General features: G+C 46.0%; 1 protein-coding gene across 1 annotated transcript in view; it reads right to left on the bottom strand.

Annotated features, from left to right (window-relative positions):
- Positions 1–6,888: 6,888 nt before the first annotated feature.
- LOC124484375 (paired box protein Pax-5-like) overlaps positions 6,889–21,690 on the bottom strand; it is a 32,616-nt gene continuing 17,814 nt past the window's right edge. The window contains exons 4-9 of the mRNA XM_047045275.1: positions 20,662–20,840; positions 15,299–15,428; positions 13,236–13,337; positions 10,989–11,075; positions 10,339–10,425; positions 6,889–9,387 (exon numbers count right to left, since the gene is read on the bottom strand). Coding sequence (XP_046901231.1) covers positions 9,305–9,387; positions 10,339–10,425; positions 10,989–11,075; positions 13,236–13,337; positions 15,299–15,428; positions 20,662–20,840 — 668 coding nt within the window. The 3' untranslated portion in view covers positions 6,889–9,304. The remainder of the gene's footprint in view (positions 9,388–10,338; positions 10,426–10,988; positions 11,076–13,235; positions 13,338–15,298; positions 15,429–20,661; positions 20,841–21,690) is intronic.

Here is a 21,690-nt window from a genome sequence, read left to right as displayed (position 1 = left end):
CGTTTCTGGTTTGAGGATAACTACAAATTGTATGAAAGGAAGATCTTTTCATGTGTAAAGACAGCAGTAAATGGTGTGTGCGTGTGTCTGTGTGTAATGGAGGGAGAAGGAAGGCGAATCATAGAGATTTATGACATCGTCTTAGCATCCTAATTAGCATAAAGACCGGACCAGCCCACTCAAGCAGAGAATTAAAAAACTTAATTGTGCTGTCATCCTTCCTCTCTCCCTCTCTCCCTCTCTCCCTCTCTCCCTCTCTCCCTCTCTCCCTCTCTCCCTCTCTCCCTCTGCGTTGAAGCATATGAGTTCATGTTGTTTAATTGTTGAGGACAAGCAGAATGTTTAATGTCTTCAGGTCTTGAAGAGAAAGAGCGAGAGGGAGAAAGAGATGCAGGGACGAGGGGTAGAATGAAATGGGATGTAGAGGTATTTCCGTTGTTGAGAGAAGTCAAGGGGGTGAGGAAGAGAGCAAGAATGAACAAAGAGTTGATGTTTAGGAGAGCACAGAGGGAGAAGGAAGAGAATAAGGATGAGACTTGATGTTGTGGTGGAACCTGGTAGTTGTGTTTGTGTGTGTGCTGTCATGTCTTCCAGTGCTGTAGCAGACGAGGTTAAGAGTTTAGGCCTCCTTACACTGCTCCTCTCGCCGAACTGACAGATCACACACACATTCCTGCAGACACACACACAAGTCCCTGCACAGTCACACACACATTTTTCCTGGGCCTAAATATGCATGAACACATAAACTGCCCTACTCTCAATCATCGCTACCCATCCTTTTCTTTTCTTTATTTTTCTTCCTACTTTCCCCTTTCTTCCATTATTCTCTTTCTCCAACTCCTCTCTCTCTCTCTCTCTCTCTCTCTCTCTCTCTCTCTCTGTCTCTGTTTTTCCCTCCCTCCCTCCACCCATCTCTCTTTCTCTCTCTGTTTTTCTTCCTCCACCCCTCTCTCTCTCTCTCTCTCTCTCTCTCTCTCTCTCTCTCTCTCTCTCTCTCTCTCTCTCTCTCTCTCTCTCTCTCTTTCTCACTCCATCCCTCCTCTAATTGGCCTCTGCTAGGTTAGCTCAGACAGCCCCATTCATCATAAGCTGATCCAGGGAGACAAACCCTCTGGGAGAGAAGAAGAAACGGAGCGAGGGAGAGACTGAGCGAGGGAGAGAAGGAGTCGAACAGGAGGGCAAGAGGCCCTGCCGCCTGTCAGCTCACTCTCCTTCTCTTTTTTCCTCCCTCTCTCTTTTTCTTCTGGGCTCATGGATGTCAGTTTTACCAAAGTGGGATGGAAGAGGGAGGGAGCAAGTGAAGGGGGGAGGGAGGGAGGGAGAGAGGAGAGGAAATGTAGACACATTAGTTAGGCTATTAGTTCAACAAGCTGCTTCTATGGCTGTCAGTAGTGTAACACAGACACACGCACACACTCACACTATGCTGACATTTGACATTTGTTACATGTAGTACGGCTGAGAGGGAGAGAACCTGAGTGACGGACTGAGAGAAAAGGAGGAAAACGCTGTGGAACCACACATCTCCTCATGTGCTTCCAGGGGCTGTAATGAGTGTAACGCAGCATATAAACTCTCTGCACATGTCTCTCATCATTACTGCTGTACACTGTCACTGAGCAGAGCTTCTCTGGAACGGTGTGTGTGTCAATGAAAGGAAGTGAGTCAGACAGAGAGTGTATGAATGGGAGTGTAGTGAAAGACTGTGTGTATGAGTGTGTGTGTGATAAAGGGCACTGGGAAGCATGTTAATACAGTCTATAAGGACCAAAGGTCACACATGAAAAGGTCACAACATCTCTTCATTCACTCCTTTCTTCATCTCTCATCACTCTCTCCAAGGATCCCAGTAGTTTAACCTTCTTTGATGCCTCAATAACCACCACCACACTGCTGCTCTTTCCTCCATACTTCACCAAACTAATTACTGTGTACACTGTTCTTCAACTCCCTTGATTTTCTCTCTCGCTCGTTCTCTCTCTCATCTTCACACTCTCTTCTCTCCTTCTCTCCCACCCTCAAATAATCTTATGCTCTCACATCACTTTTTCTACTCTCTTCTCCTCTCCTTCATTTCTCTTCGTCCTTCTCCTCCTCCTCCTCCTCCTCTTCTTCACTAATCAGCCGGCCCAATTACCCAGCATCCCCAGCAACTCTCTCCCTACCAGGGCTCTGGAGGGCCAAAAAGCTCCAGTGCTGAATGACGTTAATTTGTGTGGCTTTTTGCCCTCCATAACTACCTCTGTTGTCTGTCGCTGCCCAGACCTCACAGGAGGAGGACAGGTAAAGAAGGAGCAGTAGAGGAGGCGGTAGCGGAGGGATAGTCAGTTGTGTATGGTAAATGACGGAATGAGGAGTGTAAAGGGAGGGTAGAAGGCAAGGGGGTGTCAAACAGAACTCTTGTGTTCACTGAGTAACTTTGACACTTGACCCCTGAGACTTGTGGATGATCTGCTGAGGTCAGGAGGGTGAGGAATGTTCTAGAACAGTCTGGAGACTCCCCTGTGCTGTATTGAATACCTGAGTCTTTCACTGACAAGCCTACAATAGGGACTTAAGCCAGTTTGGGAAGCACAAATATTATAGCACACACACATATACACACACTTACTCACTCACTCACTCACACACACACACACACACACACACACACACACACACACACACACACACACACACACACACACACACACACACAAACACACACACACACACACACAGCCCTGCCATGCGGTCCTGGGTGGCCCTGGGCACACACCCAAGTCATGACCGGGGCAGTCTGTGTCTCAAGCTTGGTGCTGGCTGTTTTCCGTGTGTGTGGCATGTCGTATACTTGTCGGTGCTTGTGTTCCATTATCACCCTCCCCCGTTTCTGCTCCCTCCTGGACTGGGCCTCCAGCCAAGAGCGCTGTGCTGGGACACTCCATTCAGCCAGGTCAGGGGGGAGGAGGGGGAAGAGGAGGGGGGAGGGGCAGTGATGCTCCATTCACCCAGGCCCCTCTAGGCCACCAGATGAGAGTTTTCACCCATGAGGGCGATAGTGATCTGGGGCTGGGCTGAAACCTGTGTCTGCTCTCTCTGGAAGGTCTGGATAGGCTGCCCTGGATATGGAGGGTATGTGTCTGCTGACTGTGAACAACATTATAGAGTCTTACATACTAGCGCCCTACATACTAGAGCCCTACATGCTAAAGCCCTACATACTAGAGCCCTACATACTAAAGCCCTACACATTACATTATAGAGCCCTATAGACTAGAAACCAACATAACACATTGGAGTGCCTTACACACAAGAGACCCTCAGTCAACTCTGGAGTTATTAATACCCCTGGCTAAGATAAATAAAAAAAGGTTTAAAAGGTTAAAACTCTTCTAATTGTGTGTGCCACAATTATTTGCACCCTTAGAAATTCTTATGAACAGTACATAACGGAAGCATTGTTCCATTAATATTAGACTTTAAGTGTTAATATTAGGAACTTATAAAATCAATACTGGATACAAACTCAAAGAGGACTGCTCTCCTGCATTAGATGTAGAGGTGCCAATAATTGTGACACACATGGTTTAATTAAAATAGAAATATATTTATTGATGACAGATTTTTTTTTTAAGTAAATAAATTAACTTTAATTGAAGGTTGGATTGTTGTTATATTTTTCAATGTGACATTAAGCTGAATTACTAAAAGGTGATACACTTTTGCCAGGGGTGCCAATAATTCTGTAGTTAACTGTGTAGACCAACATGTTACATTATAGAGCCCTAAATACTACAATATCGAGACCTACATACCAGACCCTTACATACATGTTAGAGCCCTACAAACTACGTGATAGATCATTACATACTACATTAAACTACCACTTGTGCTACATATGAAACTACAAACTTGCTAAAATCTACATAGAGTACTGCATAAAATGTGTGTGTGCAGAGGAGTGTGCGTGCATAAGATGCAAGTACGGACACAGAACCTTTGAACTTCAAAAAAATTACTTTTATTCTGAAGAACCAATAAAATTATGGCCAGTATTTACAAATAATGACTTGTTAGCTTCACATTACAAGTACATACATAATAATTCACCAACAACACTCACCCTGGAGGACTGAGGGAACACACACGGAGCATGGAGAGGCATCCAATAAACTGCAATTTCATTTTCACCGTAAACCCAGAAAAGAAAATTAATAATAATATTAACAGCAATAACATAAGTATAAAAATAACCATATCAAAGTCACTGTTAATTTCCAGTTCTCATAAACAAACTTTTTTGTCACAATTTTGAACAAACAAAAGAAAAAAAACGAAAGGGAAATCAAGTGATATGATATCTTTGGCAAATTTGCACTGCAGTAAAATACATTCAAATATTAAGACAACACACAACTCGCACAGAGAAAAACACCAAGTTTGTTTGCAACTACTAGAAAATTTAATAAAAAACATACACATTTTCTTTAAAGAACCATTTATTTAATTTCTCTTGTTGTAAGTCCCACCTTCCTGAAGGTTGAAGGCATTTTTTATTGTCTGTCATTTCTGTAGTTATTTGTCAGTATTTTCCTCTTTTGTAGGTTTGTATAATTGAAACAGACCTTTGGTGAATGTTTGAAGTGATGTTTTTTTTTTATACGATTTCTGGGATTTTCTCTTCGACAGAAGAAAAAGTAGTCCAATATTTGAAACCCGATTTTATATTTGCATTTGTCTCAGCAGTCTTCTGATATATAACTTGCTATTAACAGGCCAGAGCAGGAGTAGAAACAATAACAACTGTAAGAGGTTGACAGACACAGGAGCTGAAGATTGAACACTAAAGGCCACAGTTAGGTGAAAATTATGTCCTCCACTTTGATTGATTTATTTTCTCTAGAAAGTTGGGTAAATCATGTACCCCTCCCCCACCCCCTTCACTGATTAAATCATCTTTTATTGTAATGTCTCCTCTGTATACTGCAGTGGTTACTGTGTTCAGATGACACACAACTGAAATACAGCCACACAAGGCATCAAAGATGGTGTAACCAACAATAATATAGATTTTCTTAGATTTTGGTAACATGGATTTTCATTGGTTTCCTATTTGTAGTGGAAGATTTATTGTAATACAAATCGCTACTGGTGTATTTAAGAGTTGAATTATTCCTGAACATGTATTGATTCAGTAACATGGACAGTGGGCAGTCAGTTAGAGACTACAAAACACACAATTCAATTTGATATTTACAGACGTACAGATTCCTGTAGCGCTGTAAAGTACTGACAGTGTGGCGGTGATTACTTGAAGTGTTCTAAAAGGTCTGGTTGAATGTAATCAGACCAGTATGAATATGAGCTGCTTGGCAAAAAGACTGTGATTCATCTTGCCATTGAAATGACCTCCCATCATATCTCAAAGCGGTCTGCTACTACATTTTATTCCTACCTCTGCACAATTTCTGAATTACGTTTGAACATAATGTCTGAATGGCAAAATGAGGTAAAGAGAGAGAAAAAGAGAAAAGGATTAATACATCTGAATGGGAAACCACCAGAAAGACAGGACTTTTTTGAAGGTCACAGGACTGGGATCAATGGAGCAGTGTTTGTATCTCTAATCCAGAGGTTGTGGATCTGAGAGGAGAGGAGAGGGGGAACCAGGGGAAAGACGACTGTGAGATATGATGAGATTAGGGATGAGGGAGTAGGGAGAGGGAGGGGGGAGGGGGAGAAAAAGCCCAGTAAGGTTTTGATGGCACAGCAGGTCTGTCCTTCCCCGGGGACTGGGGGTGTAACGCTCCACAGAGGACAAAGGGAGGATGTTTGTATGTGTGTGTGTGTATGTGTGTGGGTGGGTACGCGTGTGCATGTGTGTGTGTGTGGCCCCTACCCACTGAGCTACAGTACCACCCACAATGACAGCCATCCCTTTTGCTGTGCTCAATGTCACGGCTGTCAATCAGAATGTCTTTCAGCCAATGGGAATCCTTGTTCTCTCCCTATCAACCAATAAGGTTGAAGCCATGGAAAGGCAAGCTGTTTGACACATGAATGTATATAGGAGGATGGTACTGCCTCAAGGCGGGGACTAATCGTGTTTTAACTACTGTAAGGGACTAATGTGAGGGACTTAAGCAAAAACTAAAGAAAACTCTGGCAAGGAATATCAAAAAAAGATTGCATATCAATGCAACATGCACACTTTTTTCAAAAGTAACGAAAGTTGAGTTTATATTTTTAAATTCAGAAATTCCCTCAACAGGATCCTTGGCTGTGTTCGTTTTGGATGATTGATTTAGTTGTCACCCTGACTCTTCTACTCTTTGTGTGTAAATACTTTTAAAGTTACAAAGTTTGTTGCTTTCAGTATTTTAGTCAAGAGTCCATGTTTAGATTTCCTAGCTCGTTTGTTAGTTAGAGTCCATTGGTTCTTGACATGATCGTCTCAACCCTTGACCCTGTGGTGGCCCTAGTAGGGGTTTGGTGGGGCTGTGTGAGTGGGGACCGGTGGGAATACCTTGTTTTTGTGATATGCTGTCAGAGGGCTTTTTTATATAAAACTAAAGGCACTGTCCTTGTTTATCTGCTGGTGAGGGTCAGCTCATTTAATGCCTCAAAATTGAGAGAGAGAGAGAGAGAAAGGGAGTTGGAAAGAGAGAGAGCGAGAGAGAGAGAGAGAGAGAGAGAGAGAGAGAGAGAGAGAGAGAGAGAGAGAGAGAGAGAGAGAGAGAGAGAGAGAGAGAGAGAGAGAGAGAGAGAGAGAGAGAGAGAGAGAGAAAGGGAGTTGGAGAGAGAGAGAGAGACAGAGAGAGAGAGAAAGGGAGTGAGAAAGGGAGTGAGAAAGAGAGAAAGAGAGAAAGATGGAGTGAGAGACAAAGAAAAAAAGAGAAAGGGAAAGGAAAGACAGAAGGAGAGAAGGAGAGAGAAATAAGGGCCCCTCTCAGGGAGAGAACCTTGTGAAAAAAATGTTCTTTTAGAGTTGCACACACACAACCTTTAAGGTCTAAAAATGTTAAAGGATCCATTCTATTACTATATTACAACCCAGAACAACAAACAAAGATTTGAAAAAACTAACAGCTTTGTTAAGTAGTCATAGTAGGCTATATGTTAATATATCTATATGTATTTGTATCTCGCATCAACGTTTTGGTGCCCCCCAACTTGTTACCTTGAAACTAGAAACCGTAGAAAGAGCCTTTTACAGTCAGCCACACATGGTATCAAACATAACAGACCAAAAAAAAAAAAGAGAAACACTCTTTGCTAAAACATCACACCATTTTCTTTTTTTTCTTTTTATATACTTTGATGCTAAAAATCTAAATTCGAATATTAAATAATTGGGAAATGGGGTATTTGATATCAAGACTTTCTCTTCCTCATAATGGAGAATACTATACAAATGTCAACAGGAAGTAAGACAGGAAGTGGCTATTTAGGCAGGAGGTTTGGAAGAAAAGTTATCCTCTGGGTAGGATCTCCTTACACCAATTCTAATATTAACAGTTTGGAGGGAAATATAGAACTGACCTTAGATCAGAGTTTAAGGCCAACCTCCCCCCACCTTTCTATGTAGTTATGGGTAAGGCCTCAACCCTGGTGTCATGCATTGTCACAGCGCAGAACATAACGGAGAATCAAACATGTATTTTTTTCTTTTTTGTGTGAAATGTGAAGGGAGATAATCATTTATCTCTAAACAGTACAAGGAAAAGCACTAGAAAAGGGAGAAATAAGGTTTGTGTTTTTGTTTCGTTTTTCTTCAAAATTAAAGTCCTGTAGAAGGTGATTGAGTTTCATTGTGCTTTTGTCGTTGGTCAGCCGGTCCACTATGGGGCCATCTTTGGGGAGTTTCGAGAGAGAGAGGGCACCAGAGCTACTTCCTGTTGCTTCATTAGCATTGGCAGTCTATATTCACGCTACAAAAACGACACAGAATACCGCAATAATCTTGCATCATACAAAACAAAAATTCATTCGGAAATGTTGAAGTTGAATTTTACATCATTCTACTACTGCTTCAACTCTGCTTGACTATAAGAGTGTGACAAGGAAACGCTGTAACAAGCGTCCAATCTATCTTCACCACCATCATTGTCATTGTTACCAGCATCTTCCTCTAAACACAGCAAAAGAAAAAAATATTTTTTCAAATATATTACTCTGTCTCTTCTCCTTTTTATAAATAGCTCTTTTAGCACTTCCCTATACAACAACAGTCAGGCCTGGCACATGTTGAGAGCAGAATCTATCTGTTGACTACTGATACAGACAGTGAGGAGTGGGCTTTACTGAACGGACTGTCTGGAAGTGTGTCCATACCACCAGGCATGCCGGTGTGTGGTGGGACACAGAGTAACTTGGGCCAGGTGTTGTGTACCACCTAGCCAAACCTAGAATGATGAGGCTGGGCACTCCACCAGGAAGTCTTCACACAGCGACAATGTCTGTCTGCATCATAAAGCAGGGCATCCTAATGATTACGTACTTCCATTTGGAATTGGTGTTCTTGCATGTTTTTGACATTCCAGTGATGCCACAATTATGTGATGTCATCACAATGACAGATCGTAGTGGTATGATTGGTTCTCCCCCGATCGATTAGTATCAGATTGTCTTTACACCCCCAGTTGACTGACTGCATAAACAAGACTTCAAAACAGAGATCAAACATCACAAAATCTCAGGTTGGAGAAGAAAATGGTGGAATGTACATAAAGATTGATAAGGAAGCGCTGGGAGTGATTGTAAAGAGGGATTTGGCCATAAACACAGTAACATACTAAAGAAGGTAGACACCAGTCACAGCACTGTTGTTATTATGAAGGTTCGTAGAACACTGACACACATTGGGTGAAAGAGCAACAGTAATGTAATGAGTTGTGGGGAAGTGAACCTTAAACGTCTGAGCATTAACAGGGTGCGCTGTTTTGGTGGAGAGTGCCCAGGACCCCATGATTCAACTCCGACTATGATGGTTCTCAGCCTGTCATAAAGTTGTTCATAAAGATTTGTTACGGCTTCATAGTGAATCCTAGCAGCTGGTCAAAAAGGTGGAATAGCAGGGTAATGGTTTTCCTGCTGTGTGTCTCAGCAAGGCTGGGATTGGTTGGGTTGAGTGTCAATCAAAGAAAAGTCGAAACTTTACTGACAAAATCAGATGGCAGTCAACTCCTCCTCATCATCTTCCTCATCCTCGTCCTCCTCTTCCTCTTGTCAGTAGGCAGGCTAGTATTGGACAGTGCTGGTGCTATCTCTCCTTCTCTCCTTCCCTCCCTCATCCACCCTTTCTCTCAGGGAGGGGGGGTCAGTGGCGGTCGTAGGCAGAGGCTGTTGCCGTGGCAGCAGGGCCCGCCCCCCGGGACGCGGCACTGTAGTAATATGGCGACCCTGGAGCAACACAGGAAACACCATTATATATGATCTCAAGACAAGAGATGTGAGGAAGTCATGATAATGATGATAAAATGAAAAGAGAGGATGGGAGGGACACTGTGGAAAGACAGAAAGAACACCTATACAGAAGAAACACTTAAATACAGAGAGAAACAACCCTTACAGAGAGAAACAACACTTACAGACAGAAACACTTAAATACAGACAGAAACAACTCTTACAGACAGAAACACTTAAATACAGACAGAAACAACACTTATACAGACAGAAACACTTAAATACAGACAGAAAGTCAAACTCACTTAGGAAAGACCTACTCTTCTGACCCTCCTCACCTATGTATATCAGTAGTCGTGCTGACAGCTTGAGCTGACTACCTCACACACACACACACACACGCACACGCGCACACACACACACACACACACACACACACACACACACACACACACACACACACACACAGTGGAAGGGGCAGTGATACTGTAAGCTTACAGAGAGAACAGCTCTACTGGTACTGATCCCACAGGTCTATTCTCCCCAAGAGGAGGTCAACTCAATACTGTAACCTTGTCCTTCCACCCCCCACACTGATGAACACTCATACACACCCACACACTCTCTTTCTCCAGTACCTGTCCGTGTCACATCCATCCATTAACCTGTGTGTGTGCGAGTGTGTGTGTGACAGGTCTGTGGTGCCCTCCTCAGCTAATCCTCACGACTGGCAGGATAAAGACACCACAGCTAAAGATCTCTGACATACCACTGACAGATCCCCGTTCTCTGACAGACAGGCTCACTTTTCTCTCTCTCTTGCAGTCTTGCTCTCTCTCTCTCTCTCTCTCTCTCTCTCTCTCTCTCTCTCTCTGTCTCTCTCTTTTTCTCTTTCCACCCATCTTGTCTGTTTGGGAGCCCATCCTCTCGCCTGTCCATCAGACCTACCTTGCATCTGTCCTGCCTGGCTGGTGAAAATGCTGGAGGAGCAGCCGATCTCTGTCCCCAGGAGAGACCCATAGTCCTGCTGGAACACTGGAACACAACACAGGACAGTTAGAGAATCTGACCTCTGACCTCTGGCATTGACCCTGCCCACCCATAGTCCTGCTGGAATACTGGGGGCACAGCACAGTACAGTTGGAGGGAGCCTCTGAACTTTGAGGCCTGGCCATGACTTGCTACTCTTCAGAATAAGACATGGTTAGGATAGGGGCATGTTGTGGCTCACCAGGCAGAGCGTTACCACGGAGACTAAGGCCTTAGCGCAGTGGCCCAGGTGGGATTCCAGCCCAGGCCTTTTCCTGCGTGTCCTCCCCTCTTTCTCTTCCCTACATTTCCTGTCACTATCACACTGAAACTGAAAAATGACAATATCTTGGAGAAAAAAAAGGAATAAGATCTGGTTGAATTGTCAGGATATGATTCTAGATCTGTCAACTTAGCCCCTATCTCCAGTACTGAGGTCCTGTGCTATCCTTGGCCCCTGTTTAATGTTTAACCGGGAATGATGATGACAGTATATGCGATGAGTGAGAGGATGTTCAGACGCCTGTAAGGATCAGGGTTGAGGGGATATGAGAGATAGACATGGTTACCTAACAGGCTGGGATTGGGGAATCTCCAGGAGTCATTGTATGTGGAATACTGAGGGTGGGAATACGGACTTCCAGAAAAATCTCCTCCTGAAAGACACAGAAACAGCAAGGAAAGGGTCAACATGTGGATATGATTGCATAACTGGACCATATAGATTCCTCAGAGATTTTCATGCCTCCAAACACATCTGTTGATTTAGCACAAGAGCCCAAGAAGCTGTGCGTTATGAGGGAATAAATAACCAATCTGATATACTATTTTACTTCTGCAAACTACATTGCCTGCAGTACCTGGAACTTGTTTCAGAGAGTTGGTTATTATAATTGGTTTAACTGAGGCTTGTGTACGACATCTTATTTTCAGGTTGTGTAGTACACCCCTCCCATAGCCTCTTCTGTCAAAACAACATTCTTCTCTTTTCTTCTTTTCATTTCTTCTCTCTCTCTGTCTCTCTCGCCCTCTGTTTCTCTCTCTCTGTCTCTGTCTGTGTCTCTCTTTCTTTTCTTCTGAACCTTTACTCTCCCCTCGGGATGCCTCTCAGTCACAGACCCTGACGCCCTCCCCCCCGCCATTCCTCCCTCCCTCCGTCTCTCTCTCTCTTCTCTTTCTCTCTCTCTCCCCCCGTCTCTCTCTCTCTCTCTCTCTCTCTCTCTCTCTCTCTCTCTCTCTCTCTCTCTGTCTCTCTCTTGTTCTGTCGGTTCTGCCTCACTGATTCTCTACACCCCCTCTGAGTGTCAGCCCCCTGCTGGAGACAAAGGAGGGGGGGAGGGGGGGGAGACAGAAAGGTGAAGAAGAAAGATAGAGCAGCAAAAGAGTTTGCTTGCTTGATGAAAGGATGATATTAGAGAGAACAGAAGAAAAGAGGATTATTTGCTGGAACAGACCTAAGACACACCATAAGAGACCCCAGGGGTGCATGTGGTCTCATATTCACGAGATAGTATGACTGTAAAGTCCACACATAAGTAAACAGTATGGCTGTACATGTCCACACAGTAACTAGACACTATGAATGTATACGTCCACACAGGGGAAACACATTCAAACTTTCAGTTGAAATGTGACATGTGGGAGAAGCTGATCTAGCTAGGCGTGTTAGTTAGACAGTGTGGGGGCTGTGTGTCATTGTTTAAGTTGTGTGTTATTGTTTGTGACGTGTGTAGATGTTTGTTTTTGTTTGTTTTTACGTTTGAGTGTGTCCTGTTCATGTTCAACACTTTTGTCTGCATTCTCTTAATTCAGTGTGTGTGTGTGATGTCTGTGTGTGTGTGCGTGTGTGTGTATGTTTGTGTGTTCAGAGTGCGTCTGTCAGGTGGGGTCGGGAGGCGGTTTCCATGGCGTCCCAGGGTGCTAACATCCTCCCCTTGTCATTGCCGCGGTGACGGCAGTGTGTCAGGTTGTTTAAGAGACGAGGGGGGAAGGAGAGGGGGGGGGGGGGTCCCACCGTGCGGAGCTCTATGTCAAGGTCGCACACACCGTCAAATGCACACAACACACATACGTATACTTTGAAAAACACACATGCTGTTAAGCAGTCAAGCACACAGGCACACGTAGAGTACACACACACACACCCACCCAAACATGCTGTCAAACCGGGGTACAGGCTGGGGTGAGAGCAAGGGGACAGGGTTACCCATCTTTAGACGAGCTGTTCCTACAAGTCCACAGAGAGGTGTGTGTGTGTGTGAGGGGGGGGGGAATGTGACAGCAAGGGACTGAGAAGACACTATCTGGCTGCACTAATCTTTCTCTTCTCTTTTCTCTTCTTCCCTCCTGCTTGTGTCTGGTTTTTGACTATTTCACTCCATACTGACCACTCTACTGTAGATCTCCCTGAAGTATTTGTGTGTGTGTGTGTGTGTGTGTGCCCCAGGATTGAAACACAAAGCTGTGTAAAAAGCAGAGTGGAAAGGAATGAATGAATTAGTCGTGGGTCACTGGTGATTCTCATTAAAAACAAATTACTAATGTTGAGAAGGGACAGCTGTGATACTGTGACTGGGCTCTAATTATACACACACACACACACAAACACACACACACACACACACATCACCCCCCTGGGAGTGCTGTCAGCCTAGCAGACAGGGGGGAAAAGGAAGTGGCAAAGACAAGTGCAGCCCCCTAACACACACATACTGTACACACACAAAAGGAAAATAAATAGTGGTAGACAGAGTAAGAAATCTCACAGAGTGTGTGTGGGTGTGGGGGTGTGGGTGTGTGTTGGTGTGGATACTCACCAGGTACCATACTTGTTAGTGAGGGGGTAGAGTAGCTGCCCTGTCCTGTTGGAGGAACATGTGGGGGGTATCCCGGTAGAGTGGTACTGGCCAGGTCCCGACCTGCACACACACACACACACACACACAGATAATAACCACAGGTTAGCAGTATACAGCCAGATTTGTTTTTATCTCCCCATTTCCTCTCATACCTCTCAATACACTCCTCCTTCTCTCCTTTCTCATTACTTCTCCTCCCTGTCTCCCTCTCTCCTTCGTTTTCTCTGTCAGGGTGTTGCTAGGATTTATAACTGCATTAGACGACATGACAGTGTGTCAGCCGAAATCATTTCTCTGTGTTTGCAGCACTCGACAGTCGGAGACGAGAAGAGAGACCCGTCCATTCATCATCATCATCACTTACGTACACACACACACACACACCCACACACACGCGCGCACACATTTATCATCATCATAAAGGACTCGTTCACTAACACCATCAATCCCACTCATTTCCCCTCCACTTAGCTAGCACTAACTGACTGAGAAGAGAGGGAGGCGAGAGGCTGAGGGGAGGGGAGGGAGGGGAGAGGGGACAGGAGGAGAGGGGTAGAAGGCAGAGAAGAGGAGAGCTCTGGACTGTGTTGATATGAACAGCAGTGGCGATGCAGGGTGAACAGCACAGGGCACTGTTTCTTCCTCCTATTCCTCCATCCACCTCCCCTCACGCCCCCACCTTTTCCTCCTGCCCTCCCTCCCTCCCTCCACCTGGCCTCTTCCCTCTCCCCCCGCACCTCTTTCTCCCTCCACCCACCTCCCCTCTAAAGTTTTTCTCTGCGTTGGAGCAACACTGAGGCATTAGTCCAGACGGGCTACTCATCCTCTCTGGGTAAATGAGCAGGGCACAGGAGAGGGGGACGAGAGGAGAGAGGGAGCGAGGGAGGACAGGGAGAGATGGAGTCTCTACAACCTAACTTAGAGGGGGCAGACAGGGCCAGATCCTCTGAGGTGCGAGTGTGTGTGTGTGTGTGTTCATGTGTCTGTTCACCATAGCCTTTTCAAGTGTTTTTCTCTCTCTCAATCTCTCTCTTTCTCTCTCTTCTTCCCTCTTTCTCACTATCTCTATCCCTCTCTGACACAGTAACGTGCAGATTGGATTTGTGAAACATGAGTTTTGTGGAGTATGGGTGTGGGTGTGTGTGTGTGTATATGTGCTTCCATCCTCTAGAGGGCACTACTCAGACATAATTAAGCTACACAGACTCTTTAGAGTGAGACTGGCAGAGAATAAATATGCAAATGATATTCATACATATAAAGGTATGTGTGTGTGTGTGTGTGTGTGTGTGTGCGCATATGTGTGTGTGCGTGTGCATACATAAGGGAAAATGGAAATATCCCTCTTTTTCACTCGGTGTGGCCAGGTAATATTCCTTCGAGGCAACAAGCAAAAACCTCATTCCCAGGTTCCCACGTTCCCAGGGCTATGATTGTGTCATTAGAGGTTGGAACAGAGAGGCCTTGTCCGAACACTCCCTGAGCTCCCTTAATTAACCCACACCTCTCCCAGCGCCTCCAAACACCCAGGAAAGCAGAGCGAGAGAGAGATGATGCCAGGATGGAGAGAGGGGATGAGGCCAGGATGGAGAGAGGGGATGAGGCCAGGATGGAGAGAGGAGATGATGCCAGGATGGAGAGAGGGGATGAGGCCAGGATGGAGAGAGGGGATGAGGCCAGGATGGAGAGAGGGGATGAGGCCAGGATGGAGAGAGGGGATGAGGCCAGGATGGAGAGAGGGGATGAGGCCAGGATGGAGAGAGGGGATGAGGCCAGGATGGAGAGAGGGGATGAGGCCAGGATGTAGGGTGTAGGGAGTAGGACATAGGGAGAAGGGTGCAGGGTGTAGGGAGAAGGACATAGGGAGTAGGGTTTAGGGAGTAGGACATAGGGAGTAGGGTGCGAGGATCAGGAGTGTGTTCTAGGGAGAGGAGGGAATGTCGGTTCTCTACCAAGTGGGCGTGCCTTTTGTGGGTGTGTCAAACATGGGTGTGTCTTCGTATTTTGTGGTCGTATCTTACCTGGTACCAGCGGATAGGACTGGGGACCTGCAACACTGGCTCCTAACTCGGCCCCTGTTGCAGTATTGGACAAACTGCTCTTCATCTCCTCCAATCCCCCTGCTAGAGAGGCCATGGAGTAATCTGATGACTAGAGAGAGACAGAGACAGAGAGAGAGACAGAGAGACAGAGAGAGAGACAGAGAGAGAGACAGAGAGAGAGACAGAGAGAGAGACAGAGAGAGAGACAGAGAGACAGAGAAAGAGACAAAGACAGAGAGAGAGAGACAGAGACAGAGAGAGAGACAGAGAGAGAGACAGAGACAGAGAGAGAGACAGAGAGACAGAGAGAGAGACAGAGAGAGAGACAGAGAGAGAGAGAGAGAGAGAGAGAGAGAGACAGAGAGAGAGACAGAGAGAGAGACAGAGACAGAGACAGAGACAGAGACAGAGACAGAGACAGAGAGAGAGAGACAGAGACAGAGACAGAGAGAGAGACAGAGAGACAGAGAGAGAGACAGAGAGACAGAGATAGAGAGAGACAGAGAGAGAGACAGAGAGAGAGAGAGAGACAGAGAGAGAGACAGAGAGAGAGACAGAGAGAGAGAGAGAGATTACTTAAGTAATGCGGTTGAGGTGGAGGAGGGGAGTGTTCCACCAGCACGTCTTAAACCTCTAATATTCTGCTATAAATCCCATATGGACCCTTATCATATTCCAACGTGTCAATACAGAGTTACAGGATGTGCAGTAAACACACACACAAACACACACATGCACACACATACACACACACATTCACACCCTTCCAGTGGAGAGGTTATTGATCTGTTGACAAAGACAGGGATTTACTGTACATCCAGGCCAGAGTCTATAACCACAGGATCAGGATTCTCTACACCCGCACACACACACACACACACACACACACACACACACACACACACACACACACACACACACTGATCTCTTAGGTACAGTAAAGATAACACAAAGCCCCCTGCCTTCCTGTACGACAACAATAAGACCTGTGATCATTGAGACACACAAACTAACAGGCACACACACACACAGATAAGAGTCTGGCAGAAAACCTATCCACAGACCCTTTCCTATACATGTAAGAAATGAAGAGATCAGGGAAGAGAATGAGAGATGGATGAAAGGAGACAAAGACTGAGAAGAAGGGAGGACGTCAGGTACCAGAAGTGTTTCATCATTTTAAAAGAACTGTATAATTCTATAATCAGATATACTATCAAACACACTCAGCAAAGGTCCTGGGAATTTGTTGCCATTTCTTTTCATTCACTCTTCTGTCCATCCCCTTTCCTCTCATCATGACATGCACAAACCTGATGGATAGAACGTGTCCCTCACCTGTGTCTGACCCCACACACACACACACACACACACACTCATCCCTCCTCATCAGGTGCTGGCTCACTAGGTGTATCTAGGTGTACCAGAGGTATAAATGGTTTAGAGTGATTGTGGTCATCAGGATGACAGTGATGAGCAACTATAGATGGAATGTATTGGACTATGGATTTCCCCTCATGATACGTAGTAATTGACTGCTCTGTCTCTCTCTCTCTCTCTCTCTCTCTCTCTCTCCCTCTCTGTGTACCAATGACAGCAATCAGAACTCCTTTGGTTGATGCACTTAGAATTACACACTGAGCCCTTAAATAGCCCTGTGTGTGTCATTGTGTGTGTGTGTGTTACTTTAATATGTGTGTGCTAAGGTGTGTGTTCATGTTTGCTCACTGACCTCTTAAACACCCTTGTGCTTGTACTCAACACAACCACTGGACTGTGACCTGCCCAATAAGGGCTTACACTAACTGTCTTTCTTTCTTTTCTTTCTTTCTCTCTCTCCCCCCTCTCCCCATTCTCTTGCTCTATCTCTGTTTCTTTCTCTTTCTCTTTCTATTCCTCTCTACCTTCTCCCTTCCACTCTCTCTCCCCCTTCTCTCTATCTCTCAGTATCTCACTCCTGTCTCTCTCCTATTCTCTTTCAGTTTAAACAACTTTCCCCTCATTGCTCAACCCCCTATTGTCATGTAGTCTCCTAATATGTCCATGTAAGATGTGTGTGTGTGTCAGTGAAGGGCGGGGAGCGGCAGAGGGGGAGAGATGAAGGGAGGAAGGAGGTTAGAAAAGGGGGCTGGTCGACTAGAAGGTAATTGGCGATGATGAAGTTTGGCCGGCAACGGTGACAGGTTGCTAAGGAAGATGGATCATTCTCATTGTGGCCTGTAAATGTTGTCAATTCCAGCTCTCATAGTGCCATCAGCCTTGATCAGGGACGAGAGAAGAGGACCAGCTGGGACAGACAGGAGAAGAGAGAGGAGAGGAAGAGAGTTGAAAGGAGGAGAGGAGGAGAAAGGAGAGGAGAGTTGAGAGGAGAAGAAGAGAGGAGGAAGGGGGTAACGTTTAGCATGGTAGGAAGAGAGAAATGGTAGGGAGGCAGGAGGATGAAAGTGAGAGTTTGCTGTATTCAACCGAGCATGGAAATCAAGTAAGCTTGTGTGAAATAACAAGCTTACAAAACTTGGACAGTTTTACCCTGATATTGATTTTACAATATCAACAGGGGAGATTGTATAACAATGTTACCTTACCACACACACAAAAATATCCACTTTTCATATCTAAAACACACACACCTTTACACACACACACACACACACACACACACACACACACACACACACACACACACACACACACAGGTCAGATAGTACAGAGAAGGTTCAAGGCTGTAATGGTTTGGTCCAGATCTCACATCAATAACAGATGAGGCTTAATCGGCCAACTGGCTCACACAAACACAAGCACGAACACCCACACACACACACTCATTCTATCTTGGCCCTGCCGCTACAAGTTATTTGCATAATGCTATTTCCTACCTTTTCCATCCCCCATTCCATTCACAGTGCCATCACTCTCCCCCCCCCCTTCTCTCTCTCTCTCTCTCTCTCTCTCTCTCTCTCTCTCTCCATCTCCCTATGTCTCTCTAGTCCTGATGGAAAAGACTAAAAACAAATACAGGTCTCACAGTGAACCACAAACCACAAAATAGAACCTAAACTGTCGGGAAGATATTTATCAATGCACACTGAATGACTGAGACCGGCAGTGGAGGGAAGATATTCAGTAGCGCTCACACTTCAGTTTCTTCCTCAATAGCAATGACACATGCTGGGGAGAATACAACAGACATGACTAGATTAGAAGAAAGGAAGGAAACAAGGGAGGAAGGAAGGAAGGAAGGAAGGAAGGGAGGGATGGAGGATGAATGAAGGAAGGGAGGACTGGCAGCTCTGTCCCTCCCTGTCCAGCTGTCACACCTCCTTTCCCAGTTCTCCTCTTGCCCCTCCCCCAGTTGGACACTAGGACCCTGGGGGGCTGGAGGGACCATCGGATCTGTGATGTATCACCTGGGTAATAGGAAGTGATTAAAGGGAAATTCAAAATCACTACGCCTGACAGGCTCACACGCACACACACACTAATTAATACTGTGACTTAATAGACCACAGAGACTGTGTGAGAGAGAAGGCTGGCCAACAGAGAGGAGAGATCAGAGACTGGGCAACACTCCCACAGAGCCAAATCCTCCTCCTAGGAGATCCTGGAGCCCTTTGCTCCCACAGTCTGTGTTCATGATCCGGGAACACAGACACACACACACGCTCACGCACACCACAGCAGGCCAGGTCCAAGTCCACCAGCAGTCTCTTAAAACGTGCCCCCATGACCCCCCCCCCTCCCCCTCCCTCTCTACCCCCTCCCCCCTTACACCCCCCCCCCCCTCCCCCTTCCCCAAAACCTGTGACTTGCTAGTCACCAGTGCTCAGTGTGTGTCTGTCAATCATTCTGTTTGGGAACTAAAAGTTTTCAGGCTGCAGTGGGAGACGGGGGGGAGGGGGAGAGGAGAGGAGGAGAGGAGTGTTGGGGAGAGTCTGACAGGAGGAGAGGGGGACATGCGAAGAGAGGAGAGAGAAAGTACAAGGGTGCTACTGCCATCAGAGGCTTTGCCTTGTGTTTGAATGTGTCTGAAATTATGAAAGCGTTTGCATGTGACACTGTGTGATGTGTCTGGATGTACACAAGTGTGTATGTGTGCCCATCATAAGTACAGGCAGCAAAGTGTGTGTTTGTGAAAGAGACATTGTGTTTATGCAGGTGCAGGAATGGGACTGTGTGTCTGTTGTCCACATGCAAGTATGTGTGTGTGACCCCACTGTGTCTTACAGAGTCTATGTGATGTGGAGGTTAACACCCCTACCCCTCACCCCTGACCCCTGACCCCTGGGCCTGACTTGGGGCCTGACCTCAGCATTATGGGTATTATAGTCTTCTCTCGTAGGCTATAGAGCCTCGATAGCCAATCCCCATCGACCTCTCGGCCCCAAACACTAGACAGTGTGTGTGGGTCAGCTGGAGGAGAATGGCTGTCAGTCCAGATGTCAGTCTGGGTCTTGGACTGGCCAAAGCTTCACCCTGCCCTGGTCAGACCAGGTCCTGTCCTGGTACAACCTCTAACCTCTCAGTCTAGAGAGCGCTGCTGATGGAGCAGAAAGAGCCTCTGCTAAGCACCTTCCTTGTCAAGGGTCTCACCTCCTCAGCTTCCTGTGAGGCCGTAAACTTTTCCAGCTTTAAAACATTCAGTGTTCTAAAATAGGCTGTATAGAAAGCCCTGGAACAAACGACCACCGAAACCCAGCGTCATCATGATTGTTAACATAAAACTCGGTTAGTATTGGTTGCTTCCTATAAGCCCCTCCCTTTATTCCCACGGTACATCAGCATACCTCCCGCCGAGTGTTCTATTGATATCCCTGAGCAGTAGGGAGGGAGGTCATATTGACGGACAGGTCCAAACCTCTGCACCACTCATTACCTGGCAGTGTGGGAGAAGATGACGGAGAAGTCAATAGTGTCCCAGCTTGAGCGGCAATCAACTCCACAATCTGGTGTCGATGGATGGTCCTGAGACCCACAGCCTTCTGACGTTATTATCGGCTGACATGCACCTTGTCTTTATTTGCTGTTGTACGGCTCTATTGAATTCTATTCTAGAAATAGAAATAATAGAAGTAAAGCTGTTTGATATGGCAGGACAGGGCAGGGTAGTGTAGGGCGGAACAAGGCAGGACAGGGGCGAGGCAAGGGCAGGGCAAGGCAGGGCGTGGAAGCGCAACAGACGGAGCATAAGCAAGCTTCAGGTGTTTCCGTCACACATCACGTCAAAATCCAGTGAGGTATGCTTGATTCACATCTCCGATTTGCTTAGTCTTTGTGAGACTGACATACACCAAGTGCCCCTCAAGTATTCAACCTGGATCCTGTTGCTATGCCACGCCCCTTACCTTGCCAGGGTCAGGGGTCAGGGAGAGTTCAGGGCTGCAGGGGATTGGCCAGGAAAGTTGTCTGTCAGACAGGCGGTCCAATACCTCGATCTGCTGTTGCGAGAAGAGCTCCCCTCTCATCTGCTTCCTGAGGAAGTCCCGCCCACCATGACCATTGGCCAGCGGAGAGTCCTGGATGCCTGTGGAGGGAGAGAAAGACAGGATGTCAGAGAGAAATAAAACACCCAAATTATTAAGATGGAGGGAGAGAAAAAGAGGGCGTACAAACCTAAGGACTAAGAATGTAATGATCAAAAGGAGCTGACGTGCTTTGTTTCATCTTATCTTACAGTGTGAAAAAAGACCACTGCTGAATACTTCTGCTGTGACAGAGAGAGGGACAGGAGAGAGAAATAAGGGATGAAAATATAGCTAGAAAACGATTTACGAGCTCAACACAAGGATAGAGAGGGAGGCTAAAAAGAGTTCTAGGATCGAGTGCCATATAAATGCAATCCATTATGTCTCTTTCTCACAGACACACGCACTCTCTCGCCATATGACTCCCGCTCTCCTCTCCTGGACGGAGTGTATGTCTGCCTGTGTCAGTCGGGTTGTGTGACTGAGCGCTGGTCTGTTATTGGAGCACTGGGGGCTGAACAAGACAATTATAAGAACTCTGAAGAGTCGCAGCCCACAAATGATTAGAAAGAGGGAACGAAGAGAAAGATAAAGAGAAAAAGGGGATGAGGGTGAAAATCCCAGCTATAGACCCAATTCATCGTTCTCTCTCTCTCTCTGTTTCTCTCTGTCTCTCTCTCTCTCTCTGTGTGTGTGTGTGTGTGTGTGTATTTTTGTGAGGAGAAAGAGAAATGACAGACAGACAGAGAGGGTTATGGGGGAGAGGTGGAGGGTCTCAAAAAAAAATCTTTCATTTGGGGCAAAGACATAGATCCATTTTAGCCAGGCTCAAGTGAGAGAGAGAGAGGGGGGGGGCAGAGAGACACAGAGAGAAACAGACAGAGAGACAGACAGAGAGACAGAGAGAAA

Source organism: Hypomesus transpacificus, chromosome 22 (assembly GCF_021917145.1).
Source record: "Hypomesus transpacificus isolate Combined female chromosome 22, fHypTra1, whole genome shotgun sequence".
Taxonomy (NCBI): Eukaryota; Metazoa; Chordata; class Actinopteri; order Osmeriformes; family Osmeridae; genus Hypomesus; species Hypomesus transpacificus.
Note: the sequence above shows the minus strand (reverse complement) of the source record. Positions and strands in the feature narration are given on the sequence as shown.